The sequence below is a fragment of the Ceratotherium simum genome, chromosome 5 (assembly GCF_057802395.1).
Source record: "Ceratotherium simum simum isolate JZ-2026a chromosome 5, ASM5780239v1, whole genome shotgun sequence".
Taxonomy (NCBI): domain Eukaryota; kingdom Metazoa; phylum Chordata; class Mammalia; order Perissodactyla; family Rhinocerotidae; genus Ceratotherium; species Ceratotherium simum.
In genome coordinates, this window is record NC_141904.1 from 83,217,310 (window position 1) to 83,241,997 (window position 24,688).

The following is a 24,688-nucleotide window of genomic DNA, read 5'->3' on the forward strand; positions in this document are numbered from 1 at the left end:
AACCACTGCTTGTGTGATGTTATCAGTCCTTATCTTTAATACACAGGTTTATGGAATATCACACTTCACCTGTTTTGGGTGTTTCTTCTGTGTTTTATCCATTTTTATTTATTGACATATAGCATATATAAGAATGCTATGTCACAGCTGTGGGTCACGTGTGTACTTGCAGTTAGCTCTGCTGTAAGGAGAAATTTGCATTCCCAAGAATACAAGAAATTTTATTATCAACAAACTCGTGTCAAAAAAGTAATTGCTTACAATGATTTTTTTCTTAAGAAAAAATAACTGACATTTTCAGTAGCCATAAGTGTATAATTTAAAACCTAAACATTACTCAGCAAATCTATCAGTTGATGAATTGCATTAAGCCCTTTATCCATCTTAACTTTTGCAAAAGAATGATGGCCTTTCTTTCCCTATCACCACCACCTATCATCATAAGCAGACCTCTCTCACCCATTTTTATGATACACAAGAGACAACTCCACTCAGTAGATGTGATATGTACAGGTGATATTTCTGGGATTTACTGTAAAATAATCCTGTGGAAGTGGAGTGGTTACAGATAAAGTAAGGTTGGCCATGAGTTGATTGTTGATTAAAGCTGGGTAGGATCCGTGAGTTCATTACGGAGTTTTCTCTGGTTTTATATTTATTTGAAATTTTTCATAATAAAGTTTTTTTTAATGCAAAAAATAGCATATCAGACAGGATAAATAGTGTGAACAAAATTTTGAAGGAGAAGAAATGAGTTAATAACTAATTAACCAAGAAGGTCTTGTTCCCTTCAGGCACAGGAGTTAGAACTAGCCCAGTAGGCGTTAGGGAGCAGTTCTAGAGTCCTCTGTAGATTCGTAATAGTGGAATGATAATGACCCGAGTTATGCTCTAGGGGCCAGCTGGTGGCTTAGCAGTTAAGTTCTCAAGTTCCACTTGAGGCCCGGTGTTCGCTGGTTCGGATCCTGGGCATGGACCTACTCACTGATCATCAAGCCATGCTGAGGTGGCATCCCACACAGAAGAGCTACAACTCTACGACTGTGATAGTCAACTATGTATTGGGGCTTTGGGGAGAAAAAAGAAAAAGAGGAAGATTGGCAACAGATGTTAGTGTAGGGCCAATCTTCCTCAAAAAAAAGAATCCTTTTAAAAAAAAAAGTTATGCTCTAGAAGGGTTCATGTCTTGAAAGAATGAAGAGTGGATTATTGAGAACCCAGAGATAGTTGAGATCAGTTTATTGCTATAATGCAACCTTGAAATCATAAAGAGGTGAGTAGTGTTGGTGAATGGATGGATAAAAGTCTGTGAAACATTTCAAAGGAGAAAGAATAGCTCTGCATCCAGGCTTTCAGTCAGGTGCTAGTGACGCCACAGTGAAAAGGAGAATTTTTTTACTCATTTGTTCAAGGCTTAGAGTTGGACCATGTGGGTGTCTGATATCATAATGGAGTATACCAAATGAACTTGTAGCTATGCTACAAATTTAGTCAACATTTTGGCCCTATCTTTTAGTAAATCAGTATTAACAAGCCTACTGTAGTTTCAAAGTTTCTTCTCTTTCCAAGGGTAATTAAAAATGAAGGCATCATATTGTATACTACTGAGGCAGAACTGCTAGAACATAGTTTTGATAACCTGTTTGAAACCAAAGAGCTCAAATCTTCTACATTACTTACATTTTTCAGTCAGGACCCTATAGATGCCAGCTAAATTGCAGATGGCTAACATAATTTGTTTTTTCATTACTAGAAGAAGAAATATGGAGCTTGGTGCATTCTGTGAAAAGATTTAAAAGTTATCTTGTGTGACAACTATAAGAAAATACTTTGGTTCTGAAATAGTGGCTTATCTAGGTTTTATTTTGAAGATCCTGGCCCAAATTTAGTGAAAAGGTATCTGAGATTACCTACTTATTATATAAGAATTTTAGAGGACAATAGCACATCCAGTCAGTAGTCTTAAAAGTGTATCACAGAACTGTTGGAAATTTGTAGTCAACTTTCATTTAGGGTTTTCTTTTAGAATGTAGAGAGTCTTCTAAGGAAAAGACTCCATGAGGAAAGTTAGAATTGAAATTATTTTAAGCTTTGTGAGAAAATGTAGCCTCCCACTGTGTTTATGGGAGTGTAAAATGGTTTTAACTCTCTGGAGGGTGGTTCGGCATCACTAATAAATATGCTCATGCCATTCTAGCAGTTTCACTTCTAAGAATGTGTCTTAAGGAAATGATTGTGCACGTGTATGAAGAAAGGCATATATACGTGACCATTCAGTGCAGCATTGCGTATTTAATGGAAAATTGGCAACAATCTAAACATCCACCCACAGAGGCCTGACTTAGTAGATCCTACTAAGTAGTAGGACTACAGTAGATCCATAGTATAGAATACCATGTCATCATTTAAGAGGAAGAAGTAAATTTGTACATACGCATATAGAAAGATGTCCAAAACTTATTGGTAAATGAAGAAAGCAGATTACAGAACGGTAGAGTTATCACTTTTATCTTTGGGGTTTCTTTGGGAAATGGAATTGTGTAAGAATTTCACTTTTACATTTTATGCTTTTGTAATGTTTGCATATTTTTAACAAGCATTTATTAGTTTTATAATGAGAATAAAGATACCACTATTGCTTGGGGAGGGGAACCCTGTTGTGCATATCAGAATTATTAAGTTTTAATGCCTTTACTGCTATATACTTAGCCACCTGGTCTGCCAGATAATCACAAAACATGTGTGGTCAGATTCTGTTTGTCTTGTGTTGAGGGTTGTTGCTGCCCCTTGTCTTTTATTCTAAATAGAATTTTCCATGAGACCAGTCAATGATAAGTTTTATCTGAACAATTTAAAAGATTTATAAAAGAATCTGTTTCTATAAGAGACTCCTCTGTGTCTCGGTGTCACTGGTAAACTATGGAGTGGTTTGAGGTTTTCTTTCTTTGAGAGGGAGGGTGGTGTTTTTTCTTCAGAATGACTCATTAATTGAAGAGGCACATTTTAGGATTTTTTTTTTTTCCCTTCATGGTTTTGAAAATGCAATACTTGGCACATAGGCAAACCTAAAAAGTTTGCAAATTGCCTACCCTCTCCTACTTTAGATAAGAGAAACATCTTAAAATAGCACTTAACATAGTTTTTACACGTAGTAGTTACTCACTTCATATTTGTCAAATGAATGATTGAAGAAAAAACTGGCAAATCTAGATAATATAAATCCCAAGAGAGCCAGGAATTTTAATCTGGACTTGTTTTTCTAAGGTAGCGTAATAATAATTGGTGCATAATAAAAAAAATTTTTTTTGTTTTAATTCAGATGTTGCTATCTAAAGTAAGTAGTGGTTACTTTAATAAATAGAAGCTATACATTAAAATTCTAATTTCTTTTCTTCTGAGCTCCACCACTGTGTATGTGACTTCTTAAAGTTAATATTTTTGTAGCTCTGTTTCTTTATCTGTAAAATAATGAACTAGACTCTAAATTTAAAACTCGAGATTTTTTATCAACTGGAGAAATTTTGCTTAAACTACTGAAAGTATAACAGATATTAATGCCTCATAAATGTCACAACCTGATTCGTCTGGAGAAAGTAAATGTGATTCCCATTTCAGAGTTTGAAAGTGAAAAAGATCTGGACAGAGAGGAGGCAAATGTAGAGGGATGAGAGGTTCTTTTCCTATGTGGTGTGGTACATGGGTCTAAAGCATGCTCTGAGGCTCCAAACACAGTAGGACAGAGCCTTCACAAAGTCTTGAGAATATAGCTCTTTAAAGAGGTAAATCAAAGTTCTTTGAGGGTGTCATCTTTATTTGATACCTAGGAAAATTTTAGGCTTCTGTTTCTTGTTAAGGATAGAAAGAGTCTGTATCTTTGGTTAGTTTAGCAGTAAATATCTGTTTATCTTTGTTATAGTTTTCTTCGATGTCAACTTAAAATAATTTAAGATCGTAGTATTTAATTTCATTATTTGTGGCATCCACCACCACTCTCCCAAGTACAACTAAGTATGTCTTGGCCTCTATAATAATTGCCATTAATGACATTTTTCATGGGGAAAGAAATTCTTACTGTGGACTAAAATAGGAATTTTTTAAAACTGGGTTTTAATTGTCTTCTATTCTAGTAAACTTAAGAGCTTTTATAGACATCGGGTTATTGTGCCAAGCCTAGTAGCCCCTTGAGGGAGTATAAATTTAGGTAAAGGAGCCAAGGGATAAACAAGTGTTGCAGGAGAAGAGGTGGGAGAAAAGGAAAATTTTGGGCTGGCCCCGTGGCTTAGCGGTTAAGTGCGTGCACTCCGCTACTGGCGGCCTGGGTTCGGATCCCAGGCGCGCACCGATGCACTGCTTCTTCGGCCATGCTGAGGCCGCGTCCCACATACAGCAACTAGAAGGATGTGTAGCTATGACATACAACTATCTACTGGGGCTTTGTGGGGGGGGGTAAGGAGGAGGATTGGCAATAGATGTTAGCTCAGAGCTGGTCTTCCTCAGCAAAAAAAAAAAAAAAGGAAAACTTTATCTTGGCTCTAAATTTTACTAAATCATGACATTTCTTTAGTCTCTCTTAATTGTTTACCCCAGTGTTTTCCTCTTTTTTTCTTTCTCTTCAGCCCTGAACTTCTAGAGCCTGCATTAACTTGCTTCAGATTGTAAGCCTAATTTATAACTTATACTATCCCAATTACGTGAACTTTTCACTGGATCTCTGTGCACTTTCTCTTTTCTTAGAGTTCATCTCTTATTTTCTGATAATTCTTATTTATTTCTTCCAGTGCTTATCACTTATCTCTCCTGTGCTGTGTTTTTCATGTTTCCCACCTGTCGTCTTCTCACATTATTTACTGTAGCAAAATTGAAATACATATTGTTGGAAAAGAGTGAAAATAATTTTTAGCTACCTTCAGGTTATTAGTAGCAGCTCCTTTTTCTTCACATGTATTTAAAGTTTCCAGAGAGCCATTTAAACTCTTATTTGCTACATATGCTAGCCCATATGCACATATGAGTCAGCAGGACAGGTATTATTATTTCTCTTGTACAGGTGGGAAAACTGAGACTTTGAAACATTGTATGAATTGCCTAAGCCAGTGCCAGGATTCATAGAAATTTGGAGCAGGAAGAAACCTAATGAAGATTTTACTTTGAGGAATTTGAGGTTCATCTATAAAAAGTGATATTTTTTGAAATCACTAAACTAATTAAGTTATAGGCTAGAACTCAAATTTCCTAACTCCTAATATAGTACTTTTTCCTAATGTGCTTTTTCTTCTCCCAGGGTAAAAAGCTATGTGTTACAGTATAACAGCAGTGTTTTTCCTCAATATTTCAGTTTGGGTTGGAGATAGAATTCTGGTAAGCATGTAACGCAGCTGTCACATAGTTCTCAAATAAGTTGGTCATGTAGATAAAATGCATTCATATATTTATTCTGCATTTGGAACTGTTCTGTGATTTGAAAATTAAATTGCGGGTAATAATCATACAAAGAAACCTTCTAATATTCTTTCCCCATCTCCCCTTTTTACTATTTTGTAGTCATTCAAAAGAAGGAAATTGAAGTGAAGAAGTATTTAAGAATAAATTCAACTTAGATGTATGAAAAAGTTTTGAATAATCAGTAGGTTCAGAAATGGAATCTTAAAATTAATGAGTATTTTCTTTTAACCCTTACTGAAAATTTTCCCAAAATGTTTTTTTTTTCTTAGCTGAGTTAAATTTATCCATTTATTGGCCTATTAAAGATCTTTTATTGCTTCAGAGTTATTCTATGTATCTGTTAATTTTCACGATTAAATAGTTTAAATCTAGGGATAGTAGATTGGGCTGAATATATTAGATGCTTGTGTTTTTTAGTGAATCCCAGTTTAAGGGTTATTGCTTTCAAAAGGAAAAAATTTGGTTAGTGGGGCTTCTGGCTGGTTGGAGTTTAGAGAACTGAGGTTTGTTTTATGCAGGGTCTTTTATTTAGTGAGAAAAAAATCCTAATAATTTTATAACAATACTGTGTGAACACCCTGATAACAAAGCTCTGGAAAAAAACCAGGCCTAGGAGATGAGGAATCTAGGAAGGACTTTTAAATTGAGAATATTTTTAAGTTAGATTCTAAAATAGTAAGTTGTGGCTAATAGAATAAAAATAATCATTAACCCTCTTATAAGATTCAAAGTAATGTTGTTGTCCTTGAGGAAGGTGGGCATTGCAAAGTGTGATGATATTACTCAACCTACCTTTATTTTATTTTATTTTTTTTTGTGAGGAAGATCAGCCCTGAGCTAACATCTGCCAATCCTTCTCTTTTTGCTGAGGAAGACTGGCCCTGGGCTAACATCCATGCCCATCTTCCTCCACTTTATATGGGACGCCACCACAGCATGGCCTGCCAAGCGATGTGTTGGTGCGCGCCCGGGATCCGAACTGGCGAACCCCGGACCACCGCAGCGGAGTGCGCACACTTAACTGCTTGCGCCACTGGGCCAGCCCCTCAACCTACCTTTAATGTCAGCCTAAGCAAGAAGAGATTTTTCTCTTTTTCTCTAATACACGCCTATTTTTAGCGTATTGAATTTCACATAATTTTTTAAATATCTATAAAAATACCTGTCTGGCCCTGAATTAGTGAGTATGTATATTTGTCCTTACTTTGAAATCTCGTAATTGGGCCCTAGATTCCAGAGTGATTTTCATACTTAAGGAAGCCACTACCTCGCAAAATGTTTTCTTATGAGAGTGAGGAAAACATGTGTAAAATTTCAGTCTAAATACCTTGCTGTTAATATGCTTGGAGAATTATATTCATGAAAGTAAAAATGCTCTCAGTGTTTTATTTAAAATTAAATGATGGATGATAGATATTGTAAAGCCAAAGGAACTTTAAAAAAGGGACATTTTGAGAATATGGCTTGTTCATATATATCTAAATATATATTCACTTAAATGTTTTATCAGAGACTGAAATTGAGGAAGAGATTTGGGTTTCTGGTGGTTTGTGGAGAGGGTTGATCAGAGATTGCTTCTTGGCTGAGTTGCTGTCTGCATAGGCTGTTAACAATTGTTTCTCTGGCAGCAGATCTTGTTCATCAGGATTGCATCATTTCTGGGAGAATGGCCAAGGTCCACAGCCTCAGTACAAAGACTGTCTGAAGCATATGAGGCCTGTTCTCTTTCTGAAGCGGCACTCCTCTTCCTGCCAGTCCTCTTCACAGGATTACTGAAGCAGACTTGTTCTAAATTTCTTTCATTGGATTGGCTGTTCATTGGACTCTTGTCTCCCAGCTGCTTCCGGCTCACCTGGCTGATGCAATTACTTTTTCTGAAATCTCTGTTAGAATTGTTCTTAAAACACTTTTTGTCTGTCTTCTCTGAGAGTGACCAGACAGATCACATGGGTCTTGTGCTTTCAGCTAGTCATATAGAGAAGAGACTGTCAGAATGACAAATACAAAGGCTATTGACCATTTCTGAACCCAGTTAAAAAGACAGGAGTAATTATAAACCATTTCTGGCATGTTCTCTTTAACAGCCTTTTCTCTAGAAACGGTATGTGAATGGTGACTTCTCAAAAGAGTACTCAGTATTAGGAGACAGTCTGGTTCTACTTCTGAATGCAAGAACTTACTAGTTAGTGTTCCTGCAGATTCTAATGGACTGTTCTGGAAATAGTTAAATTGAAATGAAGTTGAAATTCTGATGCATTTATTTTTCCCCCTACCATACACTCATATACTTATTTCTCCTTTTCTCCTGTCATTTCTTATCTTTCTTATTTATTGTTGCTAAAGGAGTCTACTTTTTATTCCTTGGTTTATTTAATTTTTTTCTTCCTTCTTTTTACTGCTACCTTCATACCTTTTGTTTTTATAATCCCGAGTATGCTCTTTTAAAATTGTTTCTAAAGAATAGTTATTTTCCAATTTTTAATAAATTGGAAATCCATAAAATATCAACATAGAGTACATTTCCTCTCTACTGCTTGGTAATTGGAATCCCATGAACAGCTCTTTTCACATATAATGATATATTAACATGTCAAGTGTTAATACCTCATTCTGGCTTATGTTAAGTTTGACTTTTTTCTCCCAAAAGTACTGGATCATGACCTATTTTATTTTCGTTTTTGGAGAGTGGAAAATTGATTAAGGCTCTGTTTTTCCACATGTTTCCATTATGGAGTTGGCCACAAATAGAATTGATTCCTTTTTGTCACTCTTTTACTATAGTTGGACAAGAAGATAGGTGGGGTGGAGTGGGAGGAAGGAAGGAATCATATGAACTTGTACTTTAAATAGGTGATGGTAGGTCCTTGTCTGACTGGAGAGTAAATTTGACATTTGATTACAGAAAAGCCTCTGAATTTAGGAAGGGGTGACTGGAGAAGAGAAGCATCTCCTAGGAAAGATAGAGAGAGAGGAATTTCTTGGGAAATGGGAGAGAATTCTAATTTGAAGGAAAGTGAAGGATTACCTAGTGATATAATAAAGTATTTGCCACTTCTTAAGTCAAATAAAGATAATTTCCTTTTCTACCCTTTATTTAGGTCCTGACTTTACAGGAAAATAGGATATAAAGGTTAAAGGACAAAAATACAGTACTAGGTGGAACATTGGTTGGTAAACAAGGCAATATGTTTACAGAAATTAAACATAAAATTATCATTAAAATATTATTTCTGTAGAATTCTATTCTGTATCCATCAGTGTTCTTTCTGTACTAATTTGTGTCTCAACTTTTTCTAGGTCTTCAGAGCTACTGGAAGATAATTTTTTGGGACTTCATATTCAGAGGTCTATAAAAAGGTGACTGAGCCAAATAAACTCTTTTAATTCATTTTAATTTTTGTATTTTAATGAATGTTAAAATCATATGTTGAGATAATGGTGATCATAATTCACTTAGCAAGTATTTCTCAAACACCCTGTATGTGCCGGACATTGTTCTGGACATTGGAACTACAGTAGAAGATAAAACAAAAATCCCTGACCTCATAGAGTTTATATTCTGGTAGGAAGAGACAGACAAATTAACAAGTGAAAGATATCTTGAAATTGTTCCACCTAGAGACAGAGTTAATTCTTACTACTCTCTCTAGGACGCTCTTCAAACTATGTGATAAATTAATAACTGCTATAACTACTAAGCTTGGTAAACTAAACTATGAGTCCATTGTCTTGGTTTATAAAACTATAGAGTGATTGTAATAAGAAAATATTGCATATAGAACAATCTGTTAAAAGTTCTTCAGTTAACATTTTAATAGCTACATTTTGCAGAGTGTCATTAGAGGAAGGAACTACTCTCAGGGTTATATGAGAAATTTGGTTTTGTTATCATTTTTTGAATTAAGAAGCCCCAATATTGTGAAAACATTATTTAGAACAAGATGGCCAAGCTAACCTATAATGATTGTCTTCATCAGAAGAGTGGAAGGATCATGTAAAACTAGACAAAAGGAAAATGGAGGAATTCATGAAAGAAATTCATAGTTAACTACTTAGTGTTTCTTAAAGTTATCAACTATCCAAATTAGATGGGTTGGGATTTCATTAAGGAATGTATTAATCGTTTATTCATTCATTAAGCAGCTATTATCTGGAGTAAATTTTTCATCTTTTCCTTTTAAACATTAGCTTAGGTTTATAAGTTTTCTTTTATCTAGAAGCCTACTTTTTTTATGGGCATATAATAGTAATGGCTGTGACAAAGGATTTTTAATGGTGTTGAGTAACTTTTTTTTGTCCTTTACTGAAAATATAACACATGATTCAGATTCCTATATTGGTCGGGGGAGGTATGATCATTATCAGACTCTGATCTGGTTATCAAACCAGGCAACCTCTGGGCTTTTTTTTTTTTAATTTCAATTATACAGTCATACTAAAATTAGAGAGAGTTGTAACCAACTATCTCCAATATTTAACTGTGCTCTTTGGGGCTTATTTGATATGTATTTTCTCTTCCATCATTTGTAGATTTTATTTCAATTTCCCAGAGGTTTGGAGGATGTACTGCCTAAATTTCTGTTTGGATATATTGTTAGGGAAAGGAAACATCTGTGTGTAAGATTAGCCCAAAGGCAGAAAGTTATATTAATCACTTCTCTTTTATGAGCTGTGAGGAAGCAACAGATAGGAAGATTTTTTTCCTTTTCATTTCAGTCCCGAGTCTAGCAATATGTCACCTCCAGTTAAGTTGGAATGGGTGTAGTGCCACACCCAGATTTGGAGAGTCCTAGATCCGTTGGTGAGATCTAGCTGTTTCAAAGTATAGGTGCCAGGGAAGACTGCTTATAGCAGTTTATAGCTGTTCTGTCATTCTAAAATAGCAACACGAAAGAGTAGTTTATCTTTATGCCTTAAAAATCTTGGCCTGATTCACTGTTTACAATTTATTTTCTTATCCACATAAATTTGCTTCATATATCAAAATAAGATTCAAGCACCTCACATCATCTACCGTTTGAAATTTGCCTTAAATCCCCTGGATTGACTCAATATCATGTACTTTTCATTCCATTTGGGTTTTTTAGTATAAATAATCATTTGACTTTTCTACTGTCTTATTTGTCTTATCATGAATCAGTATATCAATCATGACTCTTTTTGTAGTATTTTTGCAAAAATCTGTAATAACCTGAATCTTTGACATTCACATTTTCTTTCTTCCCTCCCACATAAAATGCTTGTTGTTTGGTCCTTTTAATGGTTTTTTAATGTTAATACAAAACCACTAACGTAAAATCATGCAAAGTACAGTTTTTTCTCTTTGCATCATACCTCCAAATCTCTTAATCTACTTTTGCTTTTTTACACTTCAGTAGTTTGTGAGTCTTTCTGTTCCCAAATTCCACTGGTTGTGGTCACCAACTCAAGGTATCCTCACTCCTTTTCCATACAAAATTTTCTAATCTTTATCATGGAACGGTACTGTGGTTTATGTTTTTATTCACACCTGGCAGTGGATATTATCTCACAAATATAGTTGTTAAAATAATTGCATCTTCTGGGGCCAGCCTGGTGGGGTAGTGGTTAAGTTCGCACACTCCGCTTCTGTGGCCCGGGGTTCGCAGGTTTGGATCCCCGACATGGACCAACGCACCGCTTATCAAGCCATGCTGTGGCAGGCGTCCCACTTATAAAAGAGAGGAAGATGGGCATGGATGTTAGCCCAGGGCCAATCTTCCTCAGCAAAAAGAGGAGGATTGGCAACAGATGTTAGCTCAGGGCTAATCTTCCTCAAAAAAAAAAAAAATTGCATCTTCTCCCAAAATTATAGTTAAAATGGTTTAAAAGAAAGGAAAAGAGCATTCTGTGACGAAAGAAGGCAGTAAGAAGCAGCTGTATCCAATCAAATATAAACAAGTTGATCTCTTTTATCATATTTAATTTGGAATTTTATCATTTAATTTACCATTAGCTCCTGGTAAAACTGCATTTATTTGTGGAATAGAAAAAAAAGTTTAAATGAAGATCTTGAATTGTTAAAGAATTTAGTTAAACTATGATATTTCTATTAACCATCCTGTATTTTAAGACTTGTTTCTTAGGTCTTAGCTGCCAGAAAATTTTGTTTGATGAGCATTTGTAGAATGGGGGAAATGTGCTTATTAATGAGCTACGTAGACAATTACTTTCCCTTTATCTGAAAAGAAAAGAAAAATTAAAATAGAAATGAAAAGTAAGCATAACTTTTTCTTCCTCTCTTTGTGGAATATTAATGCATTACAGAGTAAACATGGGACAATGTGTAGATCCATTGCTGTACTTCTTTTATATTTATCCCTTAAAAGCCTTGTTCAAAAAATGGAAAAACATTCAGTAGCCTTTAGGATAAATTTAAAGAACTCTCTGGTTACTACATATTTTTCTTTTCTATGGCAGGCTTCCTCATGTCCATAACATGTTGGTTGAGGCTCCGCAGCTCACCCCCACTCTCAGAGTGGCCAGTCTCCATTAATTGGACCCCGTGATTTCTACTTTCTGCTGTGTTGGACGTCATGAGCATTGCAATCCCTCTGGGAGTCACCACACCAGATACATCCTACTCAGATATGGCTGCTGGATCAGAGTAAGTGCTACTTCCTTAGGTAGTAGGTGCATTAGCAGTTTATGTGGAGACAGCTTTCTTATGGGCATCTAATAATAAATTTGTAGTATTTTCTATACCCAAGCCTAGCCCACTATAAATGATATTAGACCTTTCCTTTTCACCCATAGAAGCTGGAGGAAAAAAAGAGTTAGAAGAGAAGAGGGAGGAAAAGAATTTGGGGGACAGGATTTCCGAGCAAATAATTGAGTTAAATTTGTAAAGTAGTGATTACATTTTCGTTAGTTTTGATGGGTGGGGAAGATCGAAATAAAGTAGGTGTCAATACCTGCTTCTGTAGAGTTAATGATTATTCTGATGGATGGAGATAGGGAGGAGTTCTCTCCAACTGATTTTCCTTGAAGGCCTCTTCCTATGTACTTCTCAATGTTGTAGAGTAAAGGGGCTGAAACTTTATATGGACAGGTTACTTAGACCTTCTGACATTTGGGGTAGAAAACAGAAAGCAGTGTCATTCTATTTTTTATAATATTCATTGCCTAGAAAGAGGACCTTCAAAATCAGTGGTACCAAACTTTTTTTTCAGCTAAGAGCAGCTTTAGGAATTCAGTTTGTCAAAAAGCCCAATCCCTAAAATAGACTCTCAATTCTTGAAGAATTTAAGTGCCAAATGGCAATGAAGGTAGGCCTTCATTATAAAACTTTATATATTATTCACAGTTTTAAAAATTTTAGCTTTTTGTATCCCTTCTCTTTTAAGTTGTCCAAGATTCCCCCTGCTCACAGATTCCCCCTCTTGTCCTTTTACCTCCCTTGTACCCAATCTTCCTTGCTTACAGAAAGGAAGTGGAAGCCCCCTACCTTTCAAGACGAAGTGGCACTACACCAGGATGTGAAAGTCCAGCGAAAGAGACCCAAGGGGCCTAGGGGGCAGCACACCCCCAGAAGCCAAGTCTATTCCAGGCAGTACCAGGGATTAGGGTCTGGGCTGGAAAAATCCTGGTGTTTTGAATATGTTCAGGTCCAGTTCAGACTCTTGATCCCACAGCCACTTCTTGAGTGAGGTGGGTGTTGCTCTAATTGCCCTGTTTCTCTTGCCATTTTCACAATCCCTGGGGATTCTTCCCCCTTCAGCAAAGCAAAGCAACTGTACCAGAACTCTGGGTTCAACTGCATCCCTGATTAATAGTGGTTTTCTTCCTTAAAACTGAGAATGTTAGTAAAGAGCATGTACATTTCTTCAAGGCCTCATAGGATAACTTAACTGTTTGCTGACTTTGTTAAAGAGGAAGACTTAAAATGAAGCTACCCTAAAAAGCAATATATTATATTCTGGGGTGGTCTAGAATTGAAAGCATTTTTTGCCCTTATTCCATATAAGAAGAAAGATGGAGGGAGGGGGATGGGGAAGGGTGGATTGTGTTCCTTCCATGGCTTTTTTTCCTGTTTTGTTTTTTTATTTTTTTGCATGCTAAGATTTTAGTTATGCCAGTAGCTGAGACTTCCAATTTTATAACTGTTTCCCTAATAAACTACTGAAAAATCTTCCTGCGTTAGTAGATAACATAGTTTGTATAGTGTTAATGGATTTTTATAAAGTCAACCACTAGCCTCCTGTATGGATTAACAAACTATATAGGTAGATAGCATTAACTTTTGTGAGAAATTTCAACAAAAAGATTAAATCAATGAGTTTGAGATTAGTAGATAAGAAAAAGACCTAAAGCAAGTATTCTTAAAACTGGTATTTTTTCCCAATATACAGAGATGATTGCCCATAAATGTTGCTAGGGAGTCCAAAAGTAATTGAAGAAATAAAAAATACTTCTAGCCTAAAAATTTGACTGCAGTGTTTCTATTTCCTGAAATGTTTTAATCTATAATCTCCAAACAGATTTCTGTTACTGTGGTTGTAACTAATTACACAGTTATTCCTTTAGTATTTCTACAAAGCAAGAGAATTCAACAGTTAGCTTTCGTACCAATCTGTTAAAATATAGATAGTATTTGTTAACACTTCACCATGCATATTCCTCTGTCATGCATATTCCACTGTTCTGGGCACTCTTAAGATTAAACCTGGTATGAAGGGCAACATACCCACCTAAATAGAAGACCTAGACCTTACCTCATGGGATTTTAAATCTGATGACAACGATATGCACTATGCATTTTTTTTGTATATTTGTAGGAAAACCTCTAGATGTTATAATAGAAGCAAAGATTTTTCTGATTTTACAATACTGCCATAAATGAATTTCAGACATTTTCCAAGAGGTAACATTATAGCAGCAGATTGCATATTGTACTTAGAACACAATTGATGGAGTATATCTGTTGTAAGCATGGCTTCTGTGTACGTACCCGACTGTCATAGCAGTTCAAACATAGGGGAAGAAAGGCTATAAATACTTTTGCATAAAACGATTGGCTAACAAGACATGCAATCCTAACATTCCAAATTTTTAATCCATATTTTAAAATATAGATAAGAGCTGAATATATGTCAAGGAATATCCTAGGAAATCCTGTAGTTACCTGCCAGCATATAACTATTTATTAATCAGTAACCAGTATGGAAATTGCAAAGTTTCCTCATCAAAAGATATGAGTAAATTTTAGTATTTGGCATGCATAGCAATGTATTAAATGCTGTGCTTGACTAGAAAGTATTATGAAGTGGGATGGCCTTTTAACCTCCACAATATACATTTTATTTTTATTCCCTAGACTTGCACATGAAGTGCATATGTTCATATTTACTCAGTTTGGAGATGGGTAAGATACAACCAACATAGCTCCATCTCCATGGCCATCTTTTATTTCATGCCACTTTCCTTTTTCCCGTCCAAAAATAAATCCATTCCTAATAAACAGCTATCATGTTTCACCCCATGTGTTTAATGGTACAAAATCTCTTATATAAAATATGTACAGCTCTTTGGGATACTTGTTTATCTAGTAAATTAACAATGTTGCATAAAGTTATTACTGTCTCTTAACTGTCCATTATAGAAACTAAATTCTACCTTCATTTTATTAATGCTTGTTTGCCTTTGGTTTCATTTAGGAAACCCCACCTGTTTCCTAATACTCAGAGCTGATTGCCTCTCAGTGAGCCATGTTCAGATCATCTTTTTCTCAAGAATACTGACCTGCATTCTTGATGTATCCCCCCCAGTTCCCATCTTACAGACACTCTTAAGTAATAAAATGCATGCACTTCACTAACAGAGAATACTTTCCTATGTCTAAAGTTCTTCTTCACCTAGAAATTACCTTTGCTGTTATTAATAAGATCCCTTCTCACAGTTTTGGAGCATATAACTGGGTGAGTTGGATACATATCTCAGAATTTTCTTTTATCCCTCACTTCTCAGCCGACATTGCACCACATTGAACTGCACATTTTATTCCTGCAAAGTGCTGTATATTGTGTATTTCTAAGCAGGGAAGATGTATATTACTTGAAGCAAACAGTATGCCTTATTTGATTTCCTGAAAGACCCTTTGATCTCTAAGGCTGAGTTATGTGTTTCCTTGGAGTTTCTAATTTGTGAGTCTCTGTTCTGGTTAATTTAAATCACAGATAATCCATTATTTAGTTCAGCAGAGTCAAGCGATTGCACTTCTTAATTATCTTTCAAAATTCCCCAGAACCTAACCAGTTAGCAAAGTTAAAGTTCTTTTTTTCTCAGAAACTTGAGTTTTGTCCTTTGCCACCTATGCCTTTTTATTATCAAGTAAAGACTTACATTAAATTTCTAAATTTGCACACTTTTAATTTTTTTATACTAATAAATTGCACTTGCTTCGTTTTTTCCCCACTCAGTGAGGGTACAGAAAGATACTAAACCAAGCTTCTCACTAAGCCTGGTTACTTAAGATCTCACATAATTTTGTTTAAAGGTAAAATGTTATCCTGGTTTCCAAACCAATTAGGCATAGTGGAAAGAGCACAGGCTTTGGAGTCAGACATTGTTGCAAATCCTGGCTCTGTCAGTATGTGACCTTAGTGCCAAGTCACGTAATCTCACCACCTCAACTTCCCCTTCTGTAAAAATGGGGTGTTATTTACCATGTTTAGTAGTTGCAGAGTAAATGAATTAATACATATAAAGCACCTAGCAAATAATAGGCGATTCAAAATGGTAGCCAGTACTACTGTTATTTGTCACTAGACTAACGTAACTTCTGAGTACAGTTTTGATTATTTCCAAGTTCTATGGTATTACCATGCAGCTGTTAAATAATTGTGTCCTTGATATGCTTGCATGTCATTGGTGGATGAGAAATTATTACTCTAATATTTGAAAGTGTTTGGGGGTTCATCAAGATGAGAGGTATGATAAATATAAGATGCCATTGTTTTTACCTGTACTTTCTTCAGGGTATCCTGTCTTGGTAGTGAATGGAAGAGGGCCTGGTCCCTGGGGCAGTGCAGAAGGCACTTTCATCATCCCACTCACTGCAAATGTCATGTGAGGTTTCATGGAAGTATTAAGAGATCCAATTAAGAAGAATAGTTCTGAGTCTAAACCAGCCCAGAGTGGCTTCTCTAGGGGAAACTCCCTGCTCAGCTGGTACGTTTGTGTTTGTCATTAGGGACACCTTGTATCCCAGGTGCCTGCTTTGAGACATCTGCCTGTACTGGCTTCATGTTACACACAAATCCACATTTAATAACACTCCTACTGTTATTTGTAGGCTTAGTTATGTTAATCAGATTGTTTCACTGAGGTCTTTCTCTTATTCAAGTGGCTGGTGGTTGTGGAAAGAGGAGGGGTTAGGATGAGAATTTAAGTCTTAGTTTAAGGGAAGATTAGGTGTTATGCTATCATGCATTGCTTTTCGCCTTTGTGCAGCCCTGAATCTGTGGAGGCTAGTCCAGCAGTTAATGAGAAGAGCGTGTATTCCACTCATAATTATGGGACCACTCAGAGGCATGGGTGTCGAGGACTGCCTTATGCTGTGAGTATGCATTTGTTTCTCTCCAGGCAGTGATCTTCCTGGAGTGTAATCCATTCTTATACATTGTGACTTTCTTGAAATGTTTATATGCAGCATGACGAAGTTGCCCCTTTTGCACTTCCCTGCCTCCAGCGGACGTCTAGCCCTGCATCATTGTTCTTGTTTTTATGTCCCAGTTGACCTTGGCATTTTGTTTTATCACTTTCCTGGTTGAAGCCAAAAAACAAAGGGTACTACTTTCTTCTTTCTTTCCATATGTACCATACTTTAGGGGAGAGAGGGGCCAGTGTTTGGACACTGTTGATTTAAAAAATCTTATTTTCAGGATCATAATTACGGAGCCCCTCCTCCTCCGACACCTCCTGCTTCTCCCCCTGTCCAGACGATCATCCCTCGTTCTGACCTGAATGGCCTGCCGTCGCCCGTAGAGGAACGCTGTGGAGACAGCCCGAACTCTGAAGGAGAGACTGTTCCTACCTGGTGTCCTTGTGGTCTTTCTCAGGATGGCTTCCTTCTCAGCTGTGACAAGTGCAGGTAAGATCATGTTCCATCTAAATTCAAGCCTGGGTTGCTGGGATTAGGTTTTCTTATTAGTAGGGAAAAGCTCAAAGTATTCTTTCTTGTGTTTGTTAATGTAGATGATTCCTTAGTGCTCCTTGGCTCGAATTCTCTGCACTAGGTGAGAGTTACTGACAACAAGGAATGAGAGATTGATGTTTAAGCTATTGAATTTGATATGAAATTTAATGTCCTGGAAACGTTTGGTAGGTGGGAGGGAATGGGGTAGTATATGCAGAGACACTTCTCCCATGTGTGCAATGATGTACTGCATGCTGTTGGAAGGACTACTTTAAGTTTATTTTCCCTCTTTAGGGGAATGAGCAGGGGGAAGGTTATTAGACTTCATCGGCGGAAGCAGGACAACATATCAGGTGAGCAAAAGATGGGTTAGGCCCATATTTTGACATATAATATTTTGTTATTTAAATATTCGCCTCAAGAACCCCTCCTGTAAGTTCCCAGGGTCCCCAGCTCTTTTCATGAAAAGAGATAGAAGTGTTCTCAAGACCACTGTGTAATTTTCTTGTTGTGAATTAAATGTATCCAGTGGGGCCGGCCCCGTGGCATAGCGGTTAAGTGCACGTGCTCTGCTTCTGGCGGCCTGGGTTCAGATCCCGGACGTGCACCGACGCACCGCTTGTCAGGCCATGCTGTGGTGGCGTCCCACATAAAGTGGAGGAAGATGGGCATGGATGTTAGCTCAGGGCCAGTCTTCCTCAGCAAGAAAGAGGAGGATTGGCATGGATGTTAGCTCAGGCCTGATCTTCCTCACAAAAAAAGTTAAAAAATAAATAAATTAAATGTATCCAGAAACAATATTTTAGCCCTGTAACAAGCAAAATATTCCTTATGAGCACAAAAAAAGTCCTTTTTCTATGTTACACATTGATGCAGTAGAGCTTGGGGACTAAATACAAAGGGAGAAATATATACGATGTAATTTCAATGATATAGAAAGAATCTTGTTTTCATATGGAAGGTAGATATGGTGTTCTACAGATGATAGAGTAAATAGTAGAAGTAATGACTTACTGGATATGAGGTAGATCTAAAGAAATAAGCTACAACATGAACTATGGTATAACCTTTTTTCAGGTGGGGATAGCAGTGCAACAGAAAGCTGGGATGAGGAGCTTTCTCCTTCCACTGTGTTGTATACAGCAACACAGCACACACCTACAAGCATCACCTTAACTGTTAGAAGAACCAAACCCAAGAAGCGCAAAAAGAGTCCAGAAAAGGGTCGTGCAGCACCAAAGACGAAGAAAATCAAGGTATGGAGGGTAAAAGTCTCTTAAGTAGAAATAGCTTAAATTTTGGACCAAGAATGCACCAAATTCTTTTTAAGCAGTTTGATTCAGATGTGTGAAGGGCCACTTTGGCTCTATATGCAAAAATCAGCTAATCTGTGTTGTGGACATACAAAACCAACCTCTCTTCTGCCACTCCATACCATCACAATTGGCACAAAATTTCTTCTACTCCAACCCCCATCCCAGGTATGAAATCCCAGCCCCACCTGGCACGAGCCCATATATGCTGCAGCCTCTGGTCTTGGCTTCTACTACCCTTACAATATCTCGCTGCCTCCTCAGTTCCAAAGCATAGTGTGAAATTCTTGTCCTGGTGCATGCCCACCTCATGTCAATGGGTTGATTGTTTTTTCCTTGTTTGAAAAAAATCAGGAAACATCTCTTGAATGGTCTAGGCTTTCCTCAGGGTTGTAGTCACGTTCCTGTATTCTCAACTAAAAAGTCTCCAGGAGAAACCTCTTCTGTTTTGTGTTCTTTCTTCCCCATCACAGCAACTTTGTTGCTCCTAGGTGACTTGCCCACCCCTTGTTAAGGGGATTGGTCTTTGTTTCCTTCTTAATTTCAAAACTGGTAAATCTGCAACCTCACTTAACGTTTTTATTTACTTTTTCTTTTAGTGTCAGGGGTGCATATAGGATTTAAGTGATGCATGCTCTTCCCTGTTAATTACCTAATTCCACTATGGAAAGTATTGGAATTAGCCTCAGAGTTCACTGGCCTTGAGCCACTCCTATTCTTGATAATAGTATGGGGAATTCCATTGTATTTATTACCTAGGGAAAAGGGGACAGACTAGAACACTAGTTCTTGCCTTAGTTTTAGTCTCAGATAGGTGTAACTGTCATTCTTGGTACCAAGTTTTGTTTTGTTCTACTTGTTTTCCTCTTTGGGATAGGCATTTCGAGAGGGATCCCGGAAGTCCTTGCGGATGAAGGTAAGGGGTATTCTTCCCTGATGCTGTGTTTTACTTCACTGTGATCTTGCATTTTGGTCGTCTTCTTTCCTGACATTGATGGTCTGGGAATCTTGGTCTCTGCTTTTCGTTAGTTTGTAATTGTTGCCATTCAGTTTTCATAGAGCTTTTCTCTATCTACAAAGTAGATTTTCTTGGCCATTTTCTCAAATATTTTCCCTTTCTGTAATCAGCCTTCATTTACTGGTTTTTTCATTAGCTGCTTTTCTGGGGGTAAGTGACATTTTGCCAAACAAAATGAGACTGATGTGTTCTGTCATTGTGATTGGCCTCAACCTCAGGACTGAGGTTTTTCTGGTTATACAGGGTCTCTTGTGCACCCGCCCTAGCACCATGTGGGCTTTGGTCACCATTTGGAAGGACAAATTTCATTGGTAGGAAATTAGTACTATTGATAAGAATTACTCTTACTGGAATTACTTACTTTTGAACTGTTTTCTCCTGGCATATCTATTTGGTATAGAAGACTGATGATGCTAGCATGTTTCTTTTCTTCAGTTAGCAAATAAAAGAGCTTATGAGGCATGATTTTGGAGAGCAGTTGGAGAATACAGAAATTCCATGCAAGGGTTTAAAGGGACTTTTAGGTGCTGGGTGATAAAAACAGTTTGCCCAAAGGAGATTTGATTATACTGTCTAGTATCTTCCTTTACCTATGTATATATAGGAGGACAGCATACCTCCCAAACCATTATTTATGTCTTCAAAGCATTTAATTAGAATTAAGATCTAGTTTAATTCTATAAGTATAAATATCCCTAAATGTGTAAATGGTATAAAAGCAGGATCTTTCCTGTTGATGGTTATATGGCATAAACATTAAAATCATTCGGTGAGGATATGCTTTATTAGGAATATATATGGAGCACCAATATGACTGATGTTAACAAAGATCCCAGGTGGCACTTTATCTAAAATTTGTAGGCCTCACCTTGTATATACCTATAAATAGACTTGTATATATCTGTAAAAGGAGATAGGAGAGGACTTACAGCCCAAGAGCATGAGAGTCCTGGGATGTCTTGGAACACAATAATTTCTTTGCTAGATCTATTGCCTGCAATAGGCTACATTTGCTGTAACTGCCCCTTTATTTTTGCCTCATTTGCTTAGGGGGGACCTTAAATAGATTTATGGGGCAGTCGTAGCCCTGATCCTAGCTGTTAAGCCCTTTTCTCTTTTATCAGCTATTATAGCTTGCCTCAAGAGATTTGAAGCCTTTTGAAAACTATTGATGACTCTCCCAGAAAACTACACATAAACCCCAAATATTGCTTGCATGTATTTCAAGATGTTGACAGGTAGCCCCATAAGTGTGTTCAAATTTATACATTAAAAGAAACGGTCGGTTTATTTTAATTCTCATATCAGTATTCTAGCTTGAGTTACAAATTTTATACTCAGAATTAATTATTAGTAAGAACTCCACCAAAGATCTGGGTGGGAGCCATAAGAATGGGAAGAATTTATCATTTGGATTTTTAAGCCCAAAGTCAAGAGCTTCCTTTCTAGAGAGTACACTAAACAGGGTTTCTCACCCTCAGCACTGTTGACATTTTAAACCAAGTAATTCTTGGTTGTTGAGGGGGACTATCTTTTGTATTGTAGGTGGTTTAGCAGCATCCCTGGCATCTGCCCACTAGGTGCGAGTAACACACACCATCCAGGTGTGATAATTAAAAATGACTTCAGGTATTACCACATGTCTCCGTAGGGGCAAAATCACGTCTAATGAGAACCACTGCTCTAAACCCACTGAGATGAGATCTCCAGTACCCTGAAGAATGGGACAGCAGAGTAGGCAGAGTGTATTAGTGAACAACAGCTAATACTGTGGCAAAGGCTTCCAGTATACATTAATTCTAACAAGTCTTAAGTTTAGTGCTCACTCCAGGATACTTAAACCTGGGAGTACTGTTTGGCCACCGCCAATCCCCAGTCTTATAAGCACCCTTAAATCTCAGGTTTTGCACTTTTCTTTTGCTCAGCTGCTACTGACACCTCACGCAAGTGATATTCTGTTCTCAGTGTGTTGGCCTTAAGTGTTTCTTAGATCCTTTGTTTATTGTTCAGTCTTTTTGACATTAGTGAGAAACGTAGAAAAGAGTGGTGTTAATTTTTTCCTTCCAATTCCCTGTTCCTTGGCGAAAGGATGGTAGACAACAGTTAATCAAAACCAGTAGCACAAAAGTGAAAGAAAGCGATTTTTATAATAGGCATAAATGTTTTCTGTATCATTCATGGAAAGTATATTTAATTTTCTTATGCCTGTTTTTGCAAGTTTAGTGTGGACGTGGATTTGCAAGTAGCTTTGGTACTGTAATGTCTTTTCCTCCTAGTCATCACTAGTATGACATCATCACTAACAGTGTTTGTTTTGTTTTCTGGTGACACCTTAAGTCTTGAACACCATGGAGGAGAACATGTGTCAGACCTAAGCTGTGTCTCTGTAGCTCAAGCACGTATAAAACTGTCTGTCTAGGATGATATTGCTGAAATATAATAATCTTTTCTCAGGATCGTCACCATAGAGGGCAGTGGTTTTCCTAGAGAAGAAGAATAGCAAAGTACCTCTCCACGTTTTCTACACTCTACCTTCCCACCCCTCTTCCCCCACCTCACCTCTTCAGAGTGTGGCTATTTAAACTGTCAAAAACAGAATGTTAGAGAAAGAGACTGCAGAAGGGTAACTTTTTCTATGGGAGGCAAGATTATGGGTTATTTGTTTATTTGGGTCACATGTATTTTTAGAATGGACATGTATTAATTGTATAATGAAAATAAGTCACACAAAAACAAAAACATTCTCCTGGAGAGTAGTAAAACAATACCAGTTTGGGCTGGCACGCTAATGCAGATATTCAGTAAGGATTATAATTTAAGCGATGTGATGTTTTGAAGTGTCTCTTGTTCGTTTTCATGAAGATTTTCTTATGAACTTGATGTCATTCTTCTGATAAGAACAAAATTGATTTTTATGACTTAAAAATGGTCATAAAATCACAGTGATGGGATGGAACTATGATCCAGATTAATTTCCTCACATTATAAATGAGGAAACTGAGCTTTTCTAGAAGTTGTTCAAGGACTCACAGCTCATTGGTAATGAAACCATGACAGAAGCCAGATCACTTGACTCCCAGGCCATTACTCCTTTATGCCACTCCAACTGCCAAGCAAAAAACAGATTTTCTTTGGAAACTCAGCCTGTTTTTCCCCGTTTTTATGCATGGACTCTCTAACCTACCTGACCTTTGTTCTCTACAGAATTCTCCTTCTGAAGCACAGAATTTAGATGAGAATACAACTGAGGGATGGGAAAATCGGATAAGACTGTGGACTGATCAGTATGAAGAAGCTTTCACTAATCAGTACAGTGCAGATGTACAGAACGCCCTTGAACAACACCTACATTCTAGCAAGGAATTTGTGGGCAAACCTGCTATTTTAGACACTATTAATAAGACTGAATTGGCCTGTAATAATACAGTTATTGGTTCCCAAATGCAGGTAAGGACCAAAGACCCTCTAAGTAAGTAGTTGAAATTTTAAGAACCCCAGAAGAGGACATATATTGGAATTACCATTTCTTTCAAATGTACAAGGCCTTAGAATAACAATTTAGCCAGCTATTGAGCATCTTTAACTAAAAGCAGATTATAGTGACTGAAAACTGGATATGTATTTTTAAACTATCTTTATTAACTAAAAATAGGTAAATTAGGATAGAAAAATTTATCCAGCCTCAGTAGAAATTATTAAGATTAATAGAAAGCTAAGCTTGTACTTTCTCATTCTTAAATTAGACATAGAGGCACTAAAATCTTTTTTTTTTTTTTTTTTTTTTTTTTGCTTTTTTGGTGAGGAAGATTAACCCTGAGCTAACATCCATTGCCAGTCATCCTCCTCTTTTTGCTGAGGAAGATTGGCCCTGCGCTAACATCCGTGCCCATCTTCCTCTACTTTAAATGGGATGCCGCTACAGCATGGCTTGACAAGCGATGTGTCTGTCCATGCCCGGGATCCCAACCTGCAAACCCCAGGCTGCTGAAGCAGAGCGCACAAACTTAACCACTACGCCACCGGGCCAGCCCACTAAAATCTCAATCATATATTTTTCTTTGGTCTTTTCTTGCCTTTTCAGGGGGTGACAGGTTCACTAGATGGAGCCTGTTTCCTAGAAATATTGAGCTTTTATCAAATTTAAATTTTTCTGATCGCTGAGCTAAATAACATATACAAATAAAACCTAAAAATATTGGTGTCTTTTCCTCAATTAGGAAACACTTTAAGTGTCTACTAAGCTGTTGCTATTGTCTAATGTTAATACTCTGGTTTTATTCAGCTACAGTTGGGAAGAGTCACTCGTGTTCAAAAGCACCGGAAGATCCTGAGGGCTGCAAGAGATTTGGCTTTGGACACCCTTATAATAGAGTATCGAGGGAAAGTCATGTTACGACAGCAATTTGAGGTCAACGGGCATTTCTTCAAAAAGTAAGAACACCATTCATTGAGCAGTGAGGGCTAAAGTGGGCCTGGCTGAGCACTGTGGGTGTAGAAACAGTCCTGGTTGATAGGATGCTCTTGGGGAAAAGAGCTCAAATAAGCTCACTTCTGCCTGCTATTTGTAGAGAAGTGCAAATAAATCTGTAAATTGCTTAATGTATAAGGTGGTGATGCCTCCTTTCCAAGCCAAGCATTCCTTGCTTTGTGCTTGTTCTTTAATCAAAAGCAGACAAGCATGTGATGGTTTCCAAGTTTAGGCATTGCCAAGGACTGCTGCTGCTTCTGTCAGCATATGCTTCATATTTGAAGTCATGGGGT

General features: G+C 37.1%; 1 protein-coding gene across 17 annotated transcripts in view; it reads left to right on the plus strand.

The window, feature by feature from the left end:
* Positions 1 to 24,688, plus strand: part of SETD5 (SET domain containing 5) — a 76,233-nt gene that overhangs the window by 19,582 nt on the left and 31,963 nt on the right. For 2 of the 17 annotated variants that reach the window (XM_014797593.2, XM_014797597.2), the window contains exons 2-12: positions 8,740 to 8,799; positions 11,881 to 12,067; positions 12,886 to 13,110; positions 16,437 to 16,629; positions 16,912 to 17,017; positions 17,343 to 17,551; positions 17,891 to 17,949; positions 18,674 to 18,852; positions 19,787 to 19,825; positions 23,132 to 23,374; positions 24,210 to 24,358. In XM_014797593.2, the coding sequence (XP_014653079.2) occupies positions 16,538 to 16,629; positions 16,912 to 17,017; positions 17,343 to 17,551; positions 17,891 to 17,949; positions 18,674 to 18,852; positions 19,787 to 19,825; positions 23,132 to 23,374; positions 24,210 to 24,358 (1,076 nt within the window). In that variant the 5' untranslated portion in view covers positions 8,740 to 8,799; positions 11,881 to 12,067; positions 12,886 to 13,110; positions 16,437 to 16,537. Of the gene's footprint in view, positions 1 to 8,739; positions 8,800 to 11,880; positions 12,068 to 12,885; positions 13,111 to 16,436; positions 16,630 to 16,911; positions 17,018 to 17,046; positions 17,248 to 17,342; positions 17,552 to 17,655; positions 17,697 to 17,890; positions 17,950 to 18,673; positions 18,853 to 19,786; positions 19,826 to 23,131; positions 23,375 to 24,209; positions 24,359 to 24,688 lie in introns of those variants that run through there. The other 15 variants (XM_014797595.2, XM_087431415.1, XM_014797599.2 and 12 more) reach the window with 11 other exon arrangements.